Below are 17,558 nucleotides of genomic sequence, written 5' to 3'. Positions count from 1 at the left end.
CGTTACTAACATTAGCGTTCTACCAGGTCAGTGACCTGCTTCACGAGATCAGGGTCACTACCACAACCAGAACCCACATTAGCTTGTGTGAAGTCTCTTTAGCTTATAAACATGAATAACCTACATACTGCCTGTACGGTAGCTTGTTGACCAAAACCAAAAAAACATTCAGCTGGGAAAATGATGCTACTAAAGTCTGTTAAAAGTTAGATCGTTAATGTTGATTAGTTGAGGTAGTTGGTCAGATGCAACACACAATAAACAGCACATGACTTTGGTCCACATTGATGCTCATTTGGTCCCTGGGGTTGCTAACCACACACTGTCAACAGATGACGTGAAAATAAAAGATAAATACTAAGTTTGAACCGGAGCCAAGTAAAACATATTTTTGCGTGTGCGTTTCTGTATTTGCAAAAGTGATCTGCTAATCTTAGCGTCGGGGATGAGTCAAATTGTTTACAGTGAGGATGTTTTTTTGTTACATGCTCATTTGATCTGCTCATTTCTTTAATAATCGCTCTTGCCTCCCTACCTCAAGTCCACATAATCATATTCTTTCAACAGTCAATGGTCTTACAGCTATTTATTCATCTCCCATGCCCTGCAGCCAGGGCGGAACCTTTCTTTTTTCTACAGAAAAGGACCTCTTTAGTTTGAAACATTGTTTAGTTGCAACCTTTCTGGTGGGCTGGATTAGGGATATCATTTGCTGCTCACGACATTCGTATTAGTATCACCCCCAAATAATCCATAGTATATAATGGAACAGAAAGAAACCAGTCCTGTGGCAAAATCTGCTTCTCTGCTATTGATTTGTATGCCCATCAGTGGCAGGCCGTGGGCTGATAGTCATGATCGTCGGTTACGGTGAAATTATTTTTGCATCCTGTTTGCATGTTACTTTTCTGTTGCCAGCGAGAGGCGCCATACTAAAAGGGTTAAAGTCTAATATCTCCACTATATGGGAACCATCACGAGCGTGGCTTAACATCCCACCGGATAAAAAACCTTGGAGAGGCTGGTCAAACTGGTGAGGAAGGTCAGGAGCGCGCTTGGGTGTCCTCTGGATACTGTGGAGGTGGTGGGGGACAGGAGAAAGATGACTAAGCTCTCTTCCCACGCCTCCCACCCCATGCAGGACACCGTTCTACTGTTTATTTACATTACTTGATGTTTATCTTTATTTACTTGTAAGCAATGCTGCTGTAATCCTGTAATTTCCCCACTGAGGGACTAATAAAGTATTATATTTTATTATATCATTATTGTAGAACATGATTAAGGTGGACTTGTGATGAGAATACTTATAACTGCTTCAATTGATAGAATGTCTGATTGTGAATAATACATACATACTGATCCGCCCATACACACATTCAAACTCCTAGTTATATGGTAAACTACACACACATACATGAATATACACATAGTACATGATAGGAGCATACAGTACATATATCTTCATAAGTACTGTGTGTGTGTGTGTGTGTGTGTGTGTATATATATATATATATATACATATATACATACATATATATACATACACATACATATACATATATACATATACATATATATATACACATATATATATACATATACATATACATATATATATATACATATATACACACACACACACACACACACATTTGTATATTATTGCCAGCAACCACATTTAAATTTAAATAAATATAATGTGATTTATGTGGGTGATAAGGTAACTAAAATTAGCAGATATAATTCCCCAATTTTCCATTGTAGCAAGAGAACATCATCATCCACCTTTGTGGAACCAACATATCCTATAGTCAATCATTTTATGAGATTAAGCTGGATAATAAGACATTTGATCGACTTCGTTGAACCAGGTACGAGGAACAGGGCACAGGTCTGCTATTGGACATAGCAGACTTGTGTAACAATGTGTAACAATGTACACATGTTGCTGGTTCGAGGCTTTGGGAAAATTAATTTTAACATACACAATTGTGCTTTGAGTAGCTGGAGAGTTTGCAATGCCCTCACCATATCGTATTGGCTGAAAACAGTTCCCATTGTTAGCATTTTTATAGAACTCAGCAAGTTTCTCAAAATAAACTAAATTGGCACCAACACAGTTAATTTAAGTATCCTGATTTTGTATCAGCCAAGGTTCCATTTTTCAAACTGAAAAAACAAATGATCTGAGGGTGACCCATGAGAGTTGCAAAGGGTTTGTAGAAACAGTTGTAAAAACAAAAGAGTTCTTCAAGTAATAGTCTGAGCACAGCTTTGGGAGGGCTTGAATTTTCACTCATTGGATCTGCACTGAGCAAAGTCTTATGCAGATGCTGGTATGGTACAATGGCTGATTTCCACCTGAAGCTGTCCGTGATCTGGAGCAAGCACTCTATTTGCTCAAAGCGAATTCTATGAAATGTGGCCTTTAGCAAGTCCCTCAGAATGAGGAGTGCTGTATGGGTAAAACAAAAAGACTTGGTCCAGCCAAACCTCTCTTTACGAACACATTCCCTGTCCTTTATTAGTCCGGGGCCAACCGCAGACATAACTTCTCTTTGCATCGAGCCATGGCAACCAGATGTTGCATATGCAGTAGAGCAGTGTATCCTGCTCACAATAAAATATAACAAAACAAGAGGCAGATTTATTGTCAACAGTATACACCAAAACTGTGAAAAAATATAAAGCTGAGTTTTAATGAGTGGTTTATGCATGCACTTAGTGATTTATTAAACACCTATTTAAGCTGTCGTAAGTCGCAATTAATTAATGTCACTCTCACATCCGTAATAAAATGAAGTGTCAGTCAAATGAGTTAGCTTATTATCACTGCTGATAAAGCTACACAAAAATATTTAAACTCCTGCTGCGATGTGCTCACATTTCATAGTGCATACCCAATAATAATAGGAAGCAGAAATTTTTGATTGGACCGCAAATATAATATGAATTGGCTTTTTCCCCATCTTTCGCCAGGGTTAAATAGTTTTTTAGATTTTTTTAGTGAAGCGTTTCAATGGTAATTGTCCATGCAATTATATAGACGCAATATGTAAAGTCATTGTAACTGCAAGATTCAGTGATAACTAAATTCACAGGTTTTCCCTCCTCCCCCGTCCAAGATAATATATTCCACTTTTTAGAAACATCAATGCTATTTGGTTGCGATTGTCCTTATAGATGCACACAGGTTCAAATTAAATGTGACAAATTTAGGCAGGACGACTATAAATAATATGTTTATGTCTCTTTAAGCAAAAATATTATTATTACACGTGTAATGCCCACATCATCACAGAAGCAATAGTTAGAATTAACAAGTACATTTATGAAAGATAACACAACTGAAGCAAACTTGTATGTAAAGTCAGCAGTGATGTAGTGGGTGTTGTTTGCTGTTAAACTGTATTGCTAACATAAACTACCTTTAACAGGAAGGAAAATTAAACATATGCAAGCCAAATAAAAAGCAAAGTAGGTGCCTGTAAGCCATGTTTAATTTGACGCACGTCAAATGTAGAGCTAAAGAAAAAGCAACCAATACATTTGTCTCTTGTTACCATTCTGCATACTGGTGTAGATCATCAACAGGTTGTGATCTGTATAAATAGTGACAAGCAATGATGATCCAACATACACTTCAAAGAACACCAGAGTGAACACTGAAGCCAGTACCTCCTCCTCAACAACTGAGTAATTTTGCCGGTGGCTTACATGAGAAGAAGCAGATAGGACGTTCAATCCAATTCCTCTTATAGGAGACAGCCCCAGCACCAATTCAATTAAAATTGCATACAACTGTAGCTTAAAAGGTTTCTCATAATCACAAGCTGTAAGGACAGGAACAAAACAGATCAGCTTTTTTACACAAGTAAAAACAGTCTGCCAGCGGGGAAACCAGACAAACGTGCATTTTTTCTCAAAAGTTTTGTCAGCGGAACAAATACAGTAGAAATGTTGCAGCAAAAACTGCATTAATACTAAACTGCATCTAGGAACCACATCAACTCTTTTGACTAAAGGATATTTATCAATGGCCTCCATCCTAGCCTGCACAGGACGAACTTCACCCTGGCCTACAATCCTGCCAAGATATGTCACTGTCGCTTTAGCAAAATGACCAACCACTGCCTTCAGACGTTGAACATGAGCTTCCCATGGGTCACTTTATACGCTTCACAACCAGCCCGGCCAACAAACACCTTGTTCACAAAACACTGAACTACTGCAGGAGCATTATTCTGCCCAAAAGGCCTGACAGAATAGGAAAGCAGCCTCCATGGTGTGATGAAACATAAAATCTCTTCAGCCCTGGCCGTTCGTGGCACCTGCCCATGACCTTTGAAAAGGTCAGGTTTGGTAACACATTTTGCACTTTGGTCCATGCAGTCGACCAGATGAGGCATTGGATAACAGCCAGGTTTGGTAACAGCGTTAACCTCTCTAAAGACTGAAAAAGCTATCTGGCCCATCAGTCTTATCTGCCAAGAGACATGGAGAGACCCAGCTAAGGCATCCTAGTTCTGCAAGCCTATGCTCTAACATTTACTCTCCTTCTTCACTGTGTCTTGCAGAATCCTCACAGGTACCGTCTATTTTCCATACAAAGACAAAAGGTGCATGCATTTCATCAAGACCTTTGGATAGCTGTGCAAATTGGACATTCCCTTTTAGAGTGTCACGTGTTTTTACATGATATTTTGAAAGTATCAAAGCTTAAATTTGTCACTAGAAGATTCCTCACAGCAACATGAGCAATGGACGCCACTTAACGACTAACTAGACCTGAATCTGAAATTGTCCCCCAGCTGTCCCTTTCTATGGACATGAGAAAGTCCTATGTCAATGGCATGAAAACATTTAAACAGTGAAAACATTTAAATGTGCCATAACTGCAGTCGCAGATGCTGTCTTCATCATTTTTTTCCTCATTAATAAACGAAGCAAGGCGGACTGGTAAGGAAGTGCTCCTTAATCAAGAATGGGTCAAATGCAGAGAAGAATTTTCCCAAAGGGATTAATAAAAGTGTACGTTTCTAAAAAAAAGTCTTAAAATGTTCAAACAATAAACTCACACAAATCCTCATAACTGCATTGAAAGAAGAGCACCAATGTGTTAAATGTCTTGTGCAAACTCAACAAACATCCAGTGCTTAAATCTCTGCCTGTATGGTTTAGGGACGAGAGCATATTATTTAAGAACTGCAGCTTTAACTTTAAGCATAATCACTATTTCAGCAGAATTAGTTGCAGGAAATGCTCTTCGGGCCTTTCCTGAAAACACACTTGAACATTGTCAGGCCATCTCCATATGCTCTACCACACCTTCAAATGACACTAACGAAATGTCATTGAATCTTTGCTAAATAGAAAGTTTGCAGAACTCAAAATATGACGTGGCTTCGGTAATACTTACATTGTCTTGGATATGCTCATTTTTCCATAGAAAGACATAAGTAGTAAATCTTTAACAGACTTATGAGTTCGCCTGGATCATCAAGTGTCCAAGGTCTTGCACATTCAGCCAAGGGAGGCCAACTCCCAGAAGTATCCATCAGTGTACCTGGCCAAAGAGACTCACACTCACTGTGTCCCATGGTTCCCCCAACCAACTTTGTGTGGGTTCACACGCGCAGACAAATTTAGTGAGATCAACATTCCTATTAATGTTCTTATTTACTGCTTCATGGGCACTCCAGGTGGCAATACTTGACAACAGTTTTCCCCAAAAAATTACCCTCTGGTCGGCATGTCATGTATTTACATTCATGCATCTTTGGTGAGAGGTCATTAGTGGCATCTGAGGTGGGAACCAGACATGCCTCTATGGAGGTGCTGGTGCCACGATTTGAGCTTGTTCCTACTGTCTTTGCTTCATCTTGATCATTTGCGATGTTTGTATGGATGTATTATTAGTGATTTTTTTTTATGAAATACACTTACTTGTCTGAAGAAAAACTCAATCAGATTGAAGAGTGATATGATTTTTCTTTGCTCAATGGGTTTTAGAATGGCTCAGTTGATGTTTTTTTAGGTAAGTCTTAGGTAAGTCTATCCAAGAATAATTCAATTCCCTACTTTGCCAGATGGGCAACATAATTGGCCATCAACCAGTCAGAGCTGCACTCCTTTCATCTCCAGAAATACAGGACGGCTCAGAGACAGCTTCCATACAACTCCTTTAGTGTGTCTTGCTGATGGGCTCTGGTCATGTTTTTCCTAATAAATATCTTGTTGCACAGTCTGCCCTACAGAGATTTAGGCATGCCTCTGTGAGACTAGATTTTTTTAGCCACATGATGGAATCCATAGCACTGACAACAACACCAAGCAGCATGCACTTTCAAATGCTTTTTTAGAGAGAATGCTAGCTAACCAACTGTTAACATATAAGCTTGGCCAGGTTAACTATGAGTGAATTAACAAATGTATGATCAAATTAATTAATTAATCAGTCAAACTGAAAGAAAATAAGTAAGTGGATTAAGCTGCATGAATAAATTAGTGTGAAGTTATTGTATGCCTTCATGAGCTCTAGATCTAGAAATGATACTTTGACCCTGTAAGCATCTCATTATATCTGACCGAAAGCAGACGAACATCTCTCAACCACTTCACCTCCATGTTAAACACAAATCAAAATAATAGCTAGAGGTCGCTGTGAATCACTTTTTTATATCATCATATTAACTTAATGTTATGTTCTTTCAGACCAGACACTTGATGTGCATCGTTTCTGTTTCACACCTCACATAGCCCATTGAAGAGAGTCCTCTTACTGGTGAATAATCAGACTTTGTGCATAAGGATGGAATCCAATGCATATAGGAACATCATCATTGATCTACAACGCTGTGTATTCCACACAGACTTTTTACACTTTTAATAATGTCTCCAGAGGGTTTTGTGTACAGAATAACCAAGTGTCTAACTCAAGTTAGAACTTGCATCAATCAAAATAGAATGGCATTATTCCTATCACATTTTGGGTCATGTCAGAAGTCATAATGAAAGGCATGCTCGTGTTTTAAATAACTGGGGGATGCCGATACAGAGGAGTATATGTCCTTGGGTGAATGAGGACAGGTTCAATAGGAAATGAATTCTCACTGTTATAAAACAGTCTACAATAAAAGCAGCACAGTACAATGGCATGATGGTATTCTTCATCCTCAGGAGAGTGAGCGTGAAGGGAAAAAGGACAGGAATAAAGATGCTGAAACAGTTTTATACTCTGAGCAAATGTGTCAGTATCTTCTTTTTTTGAATATGTCAAGAAACTCCACAGCAACATGCCATGTGCAAGGCTGTGTGCATGATAAAACTGTGTTAACTCAACGGTCTAGTGTTCATATTGAAATATTTTAAATGCATGATAAAGAAATCTCTTTGAGGAGAGAAATATAAATGCTTAGCTGGCCGCTGTCACTGGAGAAGAAACATTTTAAGAGGATTTGAAGAAATTGTTGGGGAGGAATGGGTTTTCGCTACAACATATTTATTTAAATAAGTTAATCATTTCCAAAAACTGGGCTTCACTGTGACTTCTCAACATTGAAGCTGCAAATAATACCCCAAAGATGAAAAGTCTTGGTATTCTAGCACAGAGAAAATTATCGTACAAGCCAAACTTAACTGAACACATTTTTAGATTGATCATTTAATTAGAAAACTAATGGGTAACTTTTTTGCTAGAATAATTAATTAATAATTGTATGTCATATGTAATAGTAAACGGATTAAGTTTCAGTTTTGGATTGTTGGTGAAATGAAATAACCATCTGAATAAGTCACCCTAGGCTTTGGGAAATGATCACGATCTTCTGACAATTTACAGAGCAGTTTATTAATTGAGAAATTAATCATTTGCATTAAATTGTACAGTGAGGCAACCCCCCACATGTAAAACAATACACAAAGACTAGATTTCTCCTCAAATATATCTTTGCCAAGAAGATAAAATACACAACTAAAAAATACCGTATGTTTGACCCTGAGTATAAGAGCGGTGGAATATTCATGTGCACCAATATCATTGCAGCAAAGATTAATGTATTGATTTCCCTAACACCATGTACAGCACATTTAGGAATGGCAAGCACCACATAATCAGCATATGTAACACTATGTCTGGCGTTGATATTTATCAAGGAGTAGGTATAAAAGGCCTAGTGGAGGCATGAGGAGGCCGGGGTGGATATTCGATCCACATGGGCAGCATGCCGAGAAGCCCCTGAAAAAGAGACGTGAGCAGGCAAGCCACTCGCTTCTGCGTCAGCTTGCTAAGTGGAGCATGGCAGAGGACTGCACTAAAGGTAGCAGCTGGTGGCCGTTTGAAGACCTGGAGGGCCTTGAGACCTGCACTGATCATTACCTTTCACTCAGCGTTTACAGCTTAAGTTTTCAGACTCCAGCGATTATTAGCCCTGCTGCCTTGTTGCATGCAAGTGTCCTCTAGTCAGCAGACTGCGAGTGAGAGGGAGAGGACACAATTGCACAACAATACACATCTCTGCACGGCAGCTTGTTGAAAATGCCCACACTGAAGCGCCCTCAGGAGCAGTGTAAAGATAAGCACCCTCTCCAGTTGCACATCATGTCTAGCCAGACGTTGTCAACAAGACCAGATTGGCAGACGTTGGTCTAAAGATAGATCCAGCCACTGCAACGAGGCATTCAAGGGAGCTTTGTTTCATGGTGGCTAGGTTTTGACAGGCAGATGAGGTGTCGGGGAAAAGTACCGACTATACGTCACAGCCAAAAGCCTAAATGTGATAGTTGTGTCAATGAAGAGATGCACATTGATCCTGAGGATTGTTTTCTAAAAGTCAGTAATGGCTTGCAAAGAGACAGCGGGATTTTGTCAACTACTCAAAAATGTGCAAACAATCCTGAAAAAAATAAACAGAATCAGACAGGGTAGTCAGATATCAAGTAAGAGATGTGTGCCAAATATGTCTCTATGATAACGTCAGTCAGTTGATAATCTATACAGAACATAACTCTGGTGGCTTTTTATGATTTGCAGGCGAGAACAGATATGACAGTCAATCATGATTCATCCAAGGTAACACTTCGCAACTATTTTTTAGAAATGAATAAGTCTATTTTGAGCTTCAACAGAATGCCCAAATGTAATCGTTGCAAGAGATTATAATAAGATATAACCCACAAAAAAGAGTAATATGCTTCTGTTTTGTATCATACTAGACATTTATATGCAGCGATGGTCTGGTCAAATGTTTCAAAAGAGAAAAGACAAAAAAAACTATACATCAGTGACTAGCGGAAATGTTTTTATGCCAGCTTGTTAAATGAGGAATGAAAAAGCTCTTTCTCCGTTCCAAGTTAGAATTTAATTGGACAGTTGTTGACAGGAACTAATAGATCAAAATAGCGTCTATTCAATCTCTGGTCGACAACAGGAGAACTCATTCTTTCACATTTCAAATGATTCTTAATCCATGAAACAGCTATTGCCATGCTGTCTCAGGAGAATCCCTTTTTCATTTTCCTTGTTTTTCACAGTAGATTTATCTCAAATGAGTTTGACAATCTAATTCTTTATGGCTGTGCGATCCTTCCTTCAGTAACCTATATGATACCAGCTGCTTATCAACAGTATAAACAAGGCACATCAGGCTTACAATATTTGGTCACAATTCAAAAACCCTGAGTCTTTTTCATGTGCTTGTGTTCCCATTCTTAATGCGTTTAGAAATTACAGCGAAGCAAGCTTCATTGCCAAGTTGACACAAATAAAAGTCAGATTAAAAAATATAAATAATGATTTCCTTCCTCATGTAATGTGCACAGCATGAGCAAAACAAAAGCATTGTTAATAATTACCATCTGAAATTCCTTTTGGTTTAAAGACGTGTAGACCGCATTAACGTTTCAGGTTATGAGCAACAGATTTGGACATAAACCCTGCTGAGGGCCACATCCAAAATAAACAGAAAGCTTGGGTCACAGAAGAGATTAGGGTTTAGAAATATCATCCAGAAACTACTTTTAGTGTTTAAAAAATAGCAACCCTGAAGGCATGAGTTTCTCTCTTGCTTTAAAGAAACCCAGACACATTTGATGTTCACAGACATCTTTCTTTTGGGAGCTGGAACAATGCATTGGTGCATAGAATGAAATAACTTACTGTACTGTTGCTCACAAAGAATAAGATAAGTACATGGCTTTATTAAGGCGATCATGCAAGTGCTCCACTTCTATATTACATTTGAAGAAATCTAATGGCCCATATACAACTGACAGTGACACTGGGAATGTCTGATGATGAGTGACAAAGCCAACATATGACAGAAGAAACAGATACTGGATGTACAAAGAAAGTCATTAGATACACCTGTTCCCACAGAAATGTCAATACAATGAGGTTGAGTATAGCCTTATCCCAGATTAGGATCACACATATCTGAAATACATTAGCTTAACAATGATATGGTTTAAGCCTCTTGAATTTGTACAAAAGTGACATTACAACGGAAAAAAAGCATTATTAGTTATTAAATATATCCAACACTCTAAAATCCTATTTGTTAATTTGCTTCATTAGGACTGATTAGGTGTGGTCGGGTCATATTTTATTGGCAGCGCTGGCAACATGAGAAAACAACAGGAATAGTAAGAGCAAATCCACAAATACAGAATTCTTACATGTGAAGTTAAGAAAACTGTTTGAACTCATGCCTCATAGAAAGACATGGCTAAAAAAATAAGCCCTTTAAAGCAGAACTATTGGATAGCATTTAACCAAAACAAAAAATTGTGCAGGTGGCCATAATGCACATCTCCACTCAATACAATATCATACAAAATGTAATTTAATGGTGAGGCAAATTGTAAAACATTGATTGTGAAAGTAAAATGTATATGCTTTGAGTGTTGTGGTGTTCTGCTTCCAACACTGCAACCCAAAAACACTTGCGGAACACAATGTTTCTTACAGCTCTCAGAGGGAACACCTGCCAAGAAAGCCCATCATGAGGCCATTTTGGCATTCATGAGCATGATTGATGACACAGAGATGGAAGCAGTGTTTGAGAAATCCGCACTTCCATGGGAAAAATGATGATTGTTTGGGTTCCTCCTCCCTGATGGTGCCCCCCTCTGCTTCTCAGTAGGAGACAGTCACATCTCATTGTCTAGCAGAATACAGCCTCAAACACTGGTGCTACCATATCAAAAAACTCTAACAATGACAGCCAAACACCCAAAAATCTAAATATTAGCAATTTTATCACAAATATTTTGATGCTTGTAGAATGAAATGTAAAAGTGTAAACACACTGCAAACAAATCAAAAGTTCAGATTCCTCTGTAGACTTCACTCCCAGATCAAGCTCCACATGTGTGAGTGACAGGAAGGTCACAATAATCTGAAAATGCATCAGAGCAACACTGGCGTATGCTGCCAGGGCTAGCAAAGTCACATGGCCATTCCCTTTGAAAGCACTCCCATTTAGTCCTTTTTATTCCTCTCCATCCCATTATGTGGCAATGTGGAACCTGTGCACATTACACGCTTCAGCAGTGATAATTTGCCTTGTTGTGCAGGCAGCCAAATATCACACAAAATATCAGCACCGTTATTTATGTCCCATGTCCATCTCCAGTAAACAGAGCTGGCCGTCAAATGATAGCATAGAATATGACACGCTAAGAAGTTCCATTGAAACCAGCAATCTGCTTTCCGTATCTTCCCATCTCATCTCAGACGCTGGGTAATCCACTGAGGGGAACCGAGACAGGGACAAGACTGAGTGCATGTCTCGTCTTAAACCAGAGCAATGACAAATTGGATGTAAGAGGCAGAAAAACTAGCAAGAGTAAGTTACATTTAAAAATCCTCCAACCCAAAAAACAGCCCAGTGTCTGTTCCTAAGAAAGTAGCCAGCAGTATAGCTCCAAAAGTTGCTAATGACAAGTAAGATAGTGACCAAGTTGGCAACACTGACAGTTCATCACTTCACGCCTCCCTCAAAAGCCACTACCCTAAATGTATCATTATGAACATGAACATATAATAATGGATGTAAAAAACAAAAACTACCCACATCTGTCAACCTCCCAGCTTTTGGAAGACTTCTGCGATGCACAATGAGTGCATCGGGCCAGATTAAATGATTGGATGAGTTTATTACAGTCCTTTTTTTTTATTGATTGCTGTCAGGATGAAAAGACAATGTATGTCTTTAAAAAAGATTCCCAATCCTAGATTTATAGATTGAAGTCAAATCTGCTCGGGAGAGACAGAGAGAGGCACCGGGGGTTTTAGGCGCACAAACACTTAAAGACCATAAGAGCAATCCACAACATCATGCTCCAGAGGTTTAAAATGCCTCCACCATGTAGCCGTTGACAGCCTCCAGCATGGCCCAGTCAGCTGGCAGAAGTATCACCTTAGTCCTGTGGAATTACTGTACCAACTGAGCCTTTATGCTTTGGATCAAAACAACATTCATGTCAATAACACCAACTCCACTGCTGTCATTCCACCTGACCTGGTTGCTTCTGTTTGACCAAACACAACAGCAAAAATATGGGATTGTAAGTTTTTCATTTTTAGCTTCATGAATAACATATTGAGCGGTCCAAGTGGTGCTGAGCGCAAGAATAAACTATTATTCATATATTTATTTATTTGTATTTGCAATGGCTTTAGAGTGCTTAAGATTGGTCAATACTCATGCACTGTGATCAGAAAGAGAAGGGCAGCAACTAACTGTAATCCAAAACTATTAGATTTAAACAAATAGCATTCATTCACATAGTGTAATTAATAATTCAACAGCAGTCTAATGAGGTCAACTTTTAACATGTAATGCAATTTTAGAAACTGTGGTTCCTTTATAAGATACATCTAGTGATTTCTGTCCAACATGGTCTCTCATGGAATCTTGTATCAAAAGTAATGTTAGCACAAACACATCCCTCCGTCACTACAATTTGATGTCTCAGACAACAACAGATTTAAAGTCATAAAACAGCAAAGAGCAGCCATTCAACGTGGAGTATGTGGAACCAGTGAAAGCATCATTTGTAGAAGTAGACCAGTAACATAAAAGTTGAAATTTTTTGGGGTGGCTGTGGCTCAGAGATAGAGCCTTTTAATTAAAGGGATTGGTGGTTCAATCCCCGGCTCCCCTAGTCCATATCAATGTGTCCTTGGGGAAGACACTTAACATCTCCCAGAACATCGTAATGGGAGCAATGTACATTTGGTCTGTACTTTTATGTAAAATAAGAGTGTGTGCTTACAGCTGGTACACTCATGCACAGGTACTTTGGCACAGACTGGTTCCACTACTTTTGGATGTGGTTTGCCTCTAAAATGACGAATCCCAGGGAAATATGGTCAATGTCTTTAAATAGCAGGGAAAAAACATTCACTTTTGAAGCAATATTTAATGTCTTTTCAACGGATAAGTGCTCACTGGACCAATTGCTCCCAATGGCTGCCTGCCTACTTTTGCCTGAGGTGTGTGACTGGGTGTGAATGAGGACTTAGTGTGAAGGACACTCTTGTGGTGGGACCTTGCATGGTAGCCCCTGCCATCAGTTTATGGGTGAATGACAAGTGTTAACAGGCGTTGAATAGTCGGAAGACTTGGTGTGACGCAAGTACATTTACCATTTGTTTTTCCTAATCATCAGTGAGTGTGATGGCAGCTGTAAGGCTCACAGAAACAATAAGCTACTGTATATGGGAAGCTTGAAGAGACACTCTACACCAAATCCCTCAAGGACCAACTAATCTACAAGTATTGGAATATTAACTCCCATGTACCGTCTGCCACATGGAAGCTCCATACCCTATCAGTGCCACTTAAAGAGCTAACATTTCAAACATGAAACAAAATAAAGGCTACGTACACGCATGTGTGCAGTGTCTATGTGATAATCTATCAGTAAAACCCCAAAATACAAACATGTTTACCACAATGGCGTATACTTATAAATGTTCTAACAGTAGTCCTACTTCAATTGTGTACTTTAGTGTAAGTAATTAAATAAAGTATTGAGTGCACTAAAATGCATACTTAAATAATCAATCAAAGCAGCTAATGATGCCCAATTCATCAAAAAAAGACAATAGAATTTAAAATCATCTTAACAATATATGAATCTCCAGAGTTTAAACAATAAATATGTATTTCTGCTTCTAATACTTTTTCATCAGACTATGTAATGCTTTAAAATTAACTTTCAAATAAAAGGTATTTCCACCTCTACTTTGGCTAAGCTTGATCATTGTTTGCATGAATGAGAGGCAAGCCTGAAGGGCATGCCAATCACTGTGGGAATTTGCTGAGGAGTTGATAATGTGTTGTCTCTCCAGCTGACATGTAAGGTTATGACTCATTCAAAGACCATATCAAAAGACGTTTACTCAGGGTGACAACGCTCAGAGATGAGAGAGATTGCATTTTGCACTCATTTGGCAGATTAGTTGTGATGTCAGGGACATGGATCCAAAGGATTTAATCAGTTAGGCATTCAACCCATCTCTGAACAGGTGTGTCTCTTATCAAATATGCAGCCTTTTACTTGTGCCAGATTCCCTGCTTTATAGAGACAATGATTGGCCCTGAAGCACAACAATGACGACCTGGAGAGGCAACTCAGATGGGATAATGGGGAAAAAAACACCTTTCATTCCTAATTACTTTCCTACAGATGCAGACATAATAACATGCTGAGTTGTTGGACGTGGATTCGACTCTGATGTTACATCACTGAATACTATTTAATCATTCATTTTGTACTATAGAAAATTTGACTGCAGAAAAACATTGTTTTCAAATTTACACGAGCAACCGCTAAAACAGAATGTATATATACTCATTTACACAAAAATACGCATTTAGATTTATTTTTTTTTACGTCACTAGTTTCCAAAACCTGAAAGTCCCTAAACATGATTCAACCTGTATCTTTTGCATGTACTATCTCTGTCCATTTAATGAATGACCACTCCAAAGGGTTTAGTGTCTGACATTATGTAGGCCCAGTTGACTCATATGTATGCAACTTCCACCTCATCTTATCACTTTATGTTGGTCGGACAGGAGCCAGTCTGCACAGTTGGTCATTCATTATCTCTGCTTGGTTTAGCACAGTCGCATACCTTCACTGGACACAGATCTTACCCAGCACAGCTGCCTGAGGGACTCTATGCACGTTGAGTATTGATGCTGGCTGATTTCGCTGCATGAATACATAATCAGTGAACCAGCTCACATTACCAGAAAGCTGGGTCCTGCAGGCGTTTTAGAAGAAGGGTGTCACTTCAATGATTCAAGCTGGGTGCAGGGGGTTCAGGAGGCTGTGCCATCTGTTCAGCATCCAGTCGGGTCCAGTATGACTAGTTTAGTAATTGAGGAGCCTATGTAAAGTTTAGGACTAAAACTTCGGTCAGTAAAACTCGCAGCAACTTGATAAGTGACAGGTGGTTGAGACAGCTACCCTCTGCAGCGCTCGACCAAAGGGATACAGGAGGAAAGACTTTGCATCATAAATGAGTTGCACTAGGATATTTGGGTTAGCTCAACATTAAATACAGACGCGTGTATTACACAAAAGCCTGTGCTCTCTGTGTCATGTCGTGAGCCCAATCGACGGGTCGCACTCGGTGCAGCCTTACCTGGGATCTCCTGGAGAGGAACATGTGCGAAGCTGAAGCCTTTCCCGATACAAGCCCCCCTCACCTCACTGCAGTTCCGTGCCTTAAAATCTGCTCGCGCGGCAACAGACAGCACAGAAAAAGTGCAAATGATGGTCTCGAGTCTGAGCATTGTTTTTTTTACTTCTGTGAAGATCCGTATTGTTGAAGGTGCTCTGCCGTATCCTTGCTGGTTTAAAAAAAAAAAAAAAAAAAATCCCCTGCAGTGGATCTGCAGGTACTTAATGATTTGAGCGTGTAATGGTTGCAACTCAACAATTAGTATCTACCAACACATTTCCCAAAAGTGCAACGTGGTTTCTTTCGCAACCGATAAAGCAAAAAAGTCCCCCGGCGCCACAGAAGAGAAGAGAAGTGCGAACGTGGAGGCGCCACATGTATCCAGGCGATGCGTCTCCAGCCGTGTTGTCTCAACTTCGTTGAGCGGACGAAGCCCGTGGTCGTGGTGTTGAAGTGGGAAATGCCGTGTGTGTGCTGGGGAGCGCTCTGCGTGCACATCAGATGCACTGGAGAGGCAAAGCGGGACAGAAAATATGGAGTGGACTACAGCCTCTTTCACTTGAGCTGGGGCTGCATGTCGGCACCTACAAACAGAGATTTAGTGGAAATAAATATATAAGAGGGGGGGAAACATGCACTGAACTGAAATGGGATGTCGGATGATAAGAAATCAATTCGGTTCGGTTTTAAAAGACGGTATAGAGATATGTAAACTGTGTGTGCATAATCTGCTTACAGCCTACAAGGACTTCTTACGAGGACATCTAAAAAACACTCTGCTTGTTTTGGGGTGAATGTTAGTGACTATAATACAACTACTTGACAGTACTGTACATCCTTATTGGTACATTTTATTTTGTATAGTTTTTTTGTTTTTTTTACAACATATTCGATTTGTTTGTGCAATGCAAATGTGGTTTGTTCATTGTCTTCATGTTCTGTTTCTAAATAAGATTTGAAACACGTGAACATAATTTATTTGGCCTATTTAGTGGGGATTATACTTATTTCAGAAAATGTAAATGCTGACAGTTTCATGACACATTCATCTGAAACACCAGCGGAATCAAACGGTATCAATAGAGGATGTAAAAGATGGGATGAAGACCAGAAGCCTTCATGGCTTCATTGATTTTGGAACAGCTTGACCTGAGGGTAGATCAACAGTGGATTAGCACGGCGACCATTGCTGTGCACAGCAGTGTTCCTATTGGAATGGTAAGACGCATTTTGAAAGGATCTTTAAAGTCTGTAGGAGTGTTACCAGAGATTTTTGATCAAATATCCAAATGCACTGTCAATAGTTGAATATATTTTCATGTTGATGCAATCTATCCTTTGACCGCAGAAGCAGCTTCTCCTGATCCAAAAACAACATTGTTGACATTATAAGCTTTGGTACAAGATCAAATTCAGAAACCTTGTTGGATGGTCTCACAGAAACCAGAGTTTTGATCAGAAAACACATACTTCTTGAATAAAATACACTTTGTATTACCACATGTACCACACATCTTTGCAAATATATAAACAAGAATTGTTGGATACTATCTAGGGTACAAATAGAGTCTAATTGGCTGACAGTGGCTAGTCTCGCTCTACCATGCAGCTCCGTCAAGAAATGTGTGCTTTTCTTTTAGTGATACTTTTTGACCTGGACATGTCAAAGATAATTAATGTATCCAACTTTGAAACCCAAGGGATGGTTTCATTCTAAATTTTTAATACAATCAAAGTTTAATTTCATGGGAAAGTCTCAGTTAAGATAGCTGCCGAGTTGCCTAACTAGACTTAAAAAGTGCCGCAGGAAGGATTTTTCTAGTGTGTGTGATGCACATGGTCTGCCATTGGA

General features: G+C 39.2%; 1 protein-coding gene across 2 annotated transcripts in view; it reads right to left on the bottom strand.

Moving 5' to 3' along the window:
* The window catches only part of LOC137782740 (glypican-6-like), a 70,375-nt gene extending 54,245 nt beyond the window's left edge, over positions 1–16,130 (bottom strand). For both annotated transcript variants that reach the window (XM_068572316.1, XM_068572318.1), the window contains exon 1: positions 15,668–16,130. In XM_068572316.1, the coding sequence (XP_068428417.1) occupies positions 15,668–15,818 (151 nt within the window). In that variant the 5' untranslated portion in view covers positions 15,819–16,130. The remainder of the gene's footprint in view (positions 1–15,667) is intronic.
* Positions 16,131–17,558: the final 1,428 nt, after the last annotated feature.

This window comes from Clinocottus analis, unplaced genomic scaffold, assembly GCF_023055335.1.
Source record: "Clinocottus analis isolate CAN_PGR_092001 unplaced genomic scaffold, fCliAna1.0.p SCAF_12, whole genome shotgun sequence".
In the NCBI taxonomy this organism is placed as follows: Eukaryota; Metazoa; Chordata; class Actinopteri; order Perciformes; family Cottidae; genus Clinocottus; species Clinocottus analis.
This window is presented reverse-complemented; position numbering and strand designations above follow the sequence as displayed.